The sequence below is a fragment of the Sinocyclocheilus grahami genome, unplaced genomic scaffold, assembly GCF_001515645.1.
Source record: "Sinocyclocheilus grahami isolate Dianchi unplaced genomic scaffold, SAMN03320097.WGS_v1.1 scaffold377.1, whole genome shotgun sequence".
NCBI classification, from domain to species: domain Eukaryota; kingdom Metazoa; phylum Chordata; class Actinopteri; order Cypriniformes; family Cyprinidae; genus Sinocyclocheilus; species Sinocyclocheilus grahami.
The window spans coordinates 995952-1001585 of NW_015505556.1; the positions used below are offsets into that span (position 1 = coordinate 995952).

The 5634-nt window shown below is 35.9% G+C and overlaps 1 protein-coding gene across 2 annotated transcripts in view; it reads left to right on the forward strand.

The window, feature by feature from the left end:
* The first annotated feature begins 216 nt into the window (after nucleotides 1–216).
* The window catches only part of LOC107549654 (plasmolipin-like), a 10160-nt gene continuing 4742 nt past the window's right edge, over nucleotides 217–5634 (forward strand). Inside the window, exons 1-4 of one of the 2 annotated variants that reach the window (XM_016230824.1) lie at nucleotides 217–245; nucleotides 843–1013; nucleotides 3942–4112; nucleotides 4213–4326. In XM_016230824.1, the coding sequence (XP_016086310.1) occupies nucleotides 882–1013; nucleotides 3942–4112; nucleotides 4213–4326 (417 nt within the window). In that variant the 5' untranslated portion in view covers nucleotides 217–245; nucleotides 843–881. Of the gene's footprint in view, nucleotides 246–768; nucleotides 1014–3941; nucleotides 4113–4212; nucleotides 4327–5634 lie in introns of those variants that run through there. The other variant, XM_016230825.1, reaches the window with a different exon arrangement.

Here is a 5634-nt window from a genome sequence, read left to right on the forward strand (position 1 = left end):
AGTCTCCCCTGGAGGCGTGGGTTCGAATCCCACTTCTGACAATAATGCAATTTTTACTACCCTAGTAGGTGAACAGCTGACGCATACTCCGCATAGAGACCAAAGGCCGTTTCATACCTCATGGAGAATATAGTACCGAAACAGCAAAAATACATGACATGAAAGTTTTACATCTGGTCGCTGCAGACAAATGGCCAAAGATGAACTGAGTCAACGACTGCAGTACAAAAATGACTGTTGTGAAGGTTAGTGAAAGATGTAAGACGTTGATGAATGAATCTTTATAGTTTTTTTATAATGTGAGTGATTCAAAGCAAGGAGTGCAATGAGCATTGCATACAGGAAGAGTATTCTGCATGTAATAAAAAATCTTAGAGTTTAATTATGTTATGACTGTTAAAAGTAGCCGTTACTTATATATATCCTGAGAAACTATTACCTTGTGTGCATCTAAACTAAGAGGGGTCATTAAAAAAGAGATGTGATCTTTGTGCAAATTGATTTGTCAGTGATTCTGGCATTGTAACTTGTAAACACTGCAATTTGTTAACCCCCAATTTTGACTATTATTGTTTTTTTACAAGAGGAAGGTAGAGGGTTCTCACTTTATTATTCTTACTGAAGTTATTTATTACTTAGATACACAGTATCCGCCTAACATGATCTCACTGTAAATACATTGTAGGTGTGCAAAGGTGTAGAGAGAGAGCGAGAGGGAGGGTGTGAAAGAGAGACAGAAAACTTATCTGTTCAGGCTGAGTTGTTCGGTAGTGACAACACCTGCATTATCTGTTCTGGTGCGTCTCCACTGTGCTGCATTATTTCCTTTTTCTTTTTCAAAGTGACATTTTTATGTAATCAACTCTTTATACTGAGAAGAAATGGCGGATTTTCCTGGGAAGGTCAACACGCAGACCAGCTCCAGTGAACCTCAGAGAAGTTCTGGAATCCCAGCAATTGTAGACATGGACTTCATCAGGAGTATTCCTGGTATCCTACTTATAGCTGAGATTGTGAGTTGAAAAAACTATATTGCACTTTCCATTCTTTGGCATATGTTGTATTTTTAACGTAAGTTTTATATTTTGTAGCTTCATGAAAATGATTTATTTCTCCCTTCATAATACTATCATACCCACCTTTCTTTTGAGTTTCTTAAAAAAAAAGAAAAAAAAAAGCCAGATATCCAGTATTTGAGAAAAACTGAGACTGTAGGTATTGGTTGATAAAATGAAACTAACCAGGTTCGGCATGTACTATGAATTATGGTAATTATTTTTCATACAACTAGGATATTATGCGAATGGTTGCATGCTTATACAGGGTTTGCGTAGAGCTAGATGTAGTGCTCATACTAAGCATTAAGGGTGCTTTCACACCTGGCTCGTTGTTTCGGAACCTGGTGCGTTTCCCCCCTTAGCTCGGTTAGTTTGGGCATATGTGAACATGGCAATCGTGCTCGGGTCCGCGCCAAAACAATCGGTCCGAGATCGCCTGAATGAGGTGGTCTAGGCTCGATTGAAAACGAACTCTGGAGCGGTTCGGTTGTAGTGAGAAAGCAATCTGATCTAACGGACCACCGAACCAGCTAATATCACAATGTATAATGGTCACAATGTATAATGGGGTAATTACATAAGTTCCGTGAAAAGAATTAGCTTTGTTGTTTTGCTAATACTTTAAAATGAACCTGTGAATGTCTGTGGGTGAGTACGTCTTCGCCATTCAAAATAAAAAAGCACACTTTCATTTTATAATGCCGTCTTACTGCTCTTCTTCCTAGTAGGTTCATTTTAAAAATGTTTTCCCGATGACTCCTGCTCAAAATGATCAATTAATACAAGGACCGCTTCAAAAAAACAACAACAACAACAATAAGCCCGCAAAGCTGTTGTCATTTCATCCTGACGGATGACAACGGTGGAATCCCGGAAAATAAACTGAAACGTTGACCAATGAGAGAACAGTTTACTCGCGTGTGACTTGTATTAACAAATTTGGTCCGTTTAGAAACTTTGCCGTGTGAAAGCGAACCGCACCAAGAATAAAAACAAACATTGTAATAATTTTAATCCCTGTTTCGGAACAAAGCAATCAATCCACAGGTGTGAAAGCACCCTAAGTGTGCACCTACACTGAACCAACACAGAAGTAAATGTAGGTAAACCACAAGTCTATGTTTCTGTAATTAGGAACATAAAAAATTACATTCTGCTCAAAATATCAACATATTCAAGTATATACATGCAATAATCAGAGCAAAGTGTACAGAAAAATACTTGTCCGTAATATAAATTACTGATTAAACTGTACAGCAAGCATCAGTATTTATGATGTTTATTGTATTATCATCTCACTGGTCATTGGGTCAATAACCATAATAAAACACTCTTCTCAAAACAAATACATTATCTAATCATTGTTAAGTCAGTAAATATAAATTTAATATTGAATTTTAGTGAATATTTTGCCTGATATGTGTCTGTTTTAGTCTTTATTCTGTGGAGCAAGTCACATTTGTTGTTTGTAGCTATCTTGTGTCAGACACAGCCTGAAATAGGAGACCTTTATCAGATGAATAATACATCATGAACTTTTGATATTCATTGTACAAAGGATGCCATTGGCATCATCTGTTTGTGTATATAAAAATAAAAGCTTTTTTTTTTGGTAACTTCAATTTATAACTGAAAAAATTTCTCAGGACATACATCAGTACTTCCAACAGTAAATATATGGTGCTAAAAATAACATTAATTGTTGACAGTGCTGCATGTTAAATGTTTTTGGTAGGTTAGGTCTCTGATGAGAACTACCAGAACGATTCACACGTATGTCACTTTCATTTTAAACCTCATGTGTTTCAGAGCATGTATGTAATTGTGCAAGCTCAAATGTCATCTAAATTAATTATAACACCCCGACATTAAGAAAAGCCTCAGTGATAAGACAAAAAATATAACTAATTATATGTGTTTTCTCGACTTAAAGGATTAATTTATCAAAAAAAAAAAACATTCTGTCATTTACTCACCCTCTTGTCCTTGCACACACAAAAAAAAGATATTTTGGAAAATGTCTCAGTGTTTTTTGTCCATGCAAAGAAAATCCGTGGGGTCCAATGCTGTTTCGGAGACATGACTTTCCATGGGTCCTTTCTAGGGTTGGGTATCGAAAATGGTATGGGTTCCCGGTTTGTGTCCGTTCTAGAACCGTTCCGTGTATTTCCACTGTAGAAAAGGTTGTTCCGGGCCGAAACTGACTTCTTTCATATTTGTCGACCAATATGCAGAAAACTACGTCAGTATATCATCATAAACACAGCTGTTTTTGTCTTACGTGAATGTAAACAGATGAGAAAGAAAACACACATGTACAGTATTTTTAGATCTGCGTGCATTCGGTGTTAAAGAGACAGCAGCATAAATATATACGCGCTGCCTGTCTTTAATGTTAATCAAAGAACAAAAGAAAATCATTCACTGATCTTGACTGAATATATTTAATAACTTTAATTGATTAATCTATATTTTATTTATGAAAAGAAAACTGCAGTTTTAAACTTTTAATTACAGTTTCTGTACCTGAAATTTTGTTCAATTGTATTTATTTATGATATTGCAAATAGATTTGTTTGTTCCCATCTTATTAATGACTGTTTACTTGTCTTTAACACTTTAATATTTGAAATTTATATTAATCTAGTTGTTTTTGCTGTGGTATTTTTTTTTTAAAGCATAGGCAAAATTCCTCTTGCAGTGTTCTGTAGGCTGATACCCAACCCTAGTCCTTTCATAATATCTTCTTTCAAGTTATGCAAAAGAGAGGAACAAAGTCATACAGAGTTGGAACACGAGGTTGAGCAAATGATAACAGAATTTTCAAGTGGCTATATTTTGTCATTGATGCTTAACATATGATCATCTCCATCTTCTGTCTAGTTTGTTGGATTACTGGTGTGGTCGCTGATCGCCAGCACCAGCTACACCTCGTATCCTGCTTATGGTTGGGTGATGTTTGTCAGCGTGACGCTGTGGCTCCTGAGCATTGCCCTGTTTGTTGTGCTGTTGAGGTTTTATCAGCGTCTACCCTCAGTGCCCTGGCCTTTAGTGGTGAGACACTTACTCCTCTAATGGAGGAGATAGCTTCTATTATTTGTGACTTTGTCAGTTAAATCAAGTTTGCAATCCTGTCTTCCTTTCCTCCATGTAGCTCATGGTGTTCTATGTAGTCGCAGCTGTTCTATACATAACTGCCTTTTTGGCTGATGCAGTATCTGTCCCATCCCAGTGGTATCTCTGGCATGGTCATCTGGGAGCTTCTGCAGTGAGTGAAAACATGTCTTGAACACACACTACACACACATTCACAAATGCTATGAGCTGAATGAGGTGTGTCCTTCCTAACTCATTTCTAAAGTAAAGTCAGGCTTATCTGTGAAACACGCTGATAACAACATGGTGTCACACTGCCCACCCAGATCAGGTGATTCAGATGTTAGCAACACTCTCAATTACTACCTAACAAATATTTAAAAATTTGGGAGCAGTACAATTATTTTTAAAGAAATTAATACTCAAAGAATCATGAAAAATCTGTATCATGGTTTCCACAAAATATATTAAGCAGCAGCTTGAGCAACTTTTCAAATTGGATAGTAATAAGAAATGTTTCTTGAGCACCAAATCAGCATATTAGAATGACAGGGTTCTTACACTTTTTCCAAAGTAAAATTCAAGCACTTTCAAGGTGCATTTTCAAGATTTTCCAGCACTTTACAACTGTGGTAAAATACATGTTTACATATTTGAGTTTTTCACTTTAAATCAGATTTTATTGTGCTATTCAAAACCACCTGTCTGGATTGCATATATCATTGCCTAATATAAATAGCCAACATACAGTATATAAATTATACATTTTAAAAAGTAAAGAATTTACTAGGTATCTGCAGTATTTTTAAAATAAAATTTAAAGCGGGCAATGTCTATGGTAACATTAATGACTGGTACCATAAAATGACTGTAAAAAATATGATTTGCAGTTCAAAAACAGTTTTTTTTCCACAAATAAAGTTTTATATTGTGATAAACCTCACATTTCAGCCTTCAAACTATTTTTAAAGGGGTCACATGATGCGATTGGCCCCCTTCCTGATTTCTTATTTTTTGCATGTTTGTCACACTTTAATGTTTCAGATCATCAAACTAATTTAAATATTAGTCAAAGATTACACAAGTAAACACAACATGCCGTTTTTAAATTAAGGTTTTTATTATTAAGGGAAAACTAAATCCAAAACTACATGGCCCTATGTGAAGAAGTGTTTGCCCCCCTGTTAAAACTGTGGTTTATCACACCGGAGTTAAATTTCTCTAGATACACCCAGGCCTGATTACTGCCACACCTGTTCACAATCAAGAAATCTCTTAAATAGGACCTGCCTGACAAAGTGAAGTAGACCAAAAGATCCTCAAAAGCTAGACATCATGCCGAGAGCCAAAGAAATTCAGAAACAAATGAGAAAGAAAGTAATTGAGATCTATCAGTCTGGAAAAGGTTATAAAGCCATTTTAAAGCTTTGGGACTCCAGCGAACCACAGTGAGAGCCATTATTCACAAATGGCAAAAACA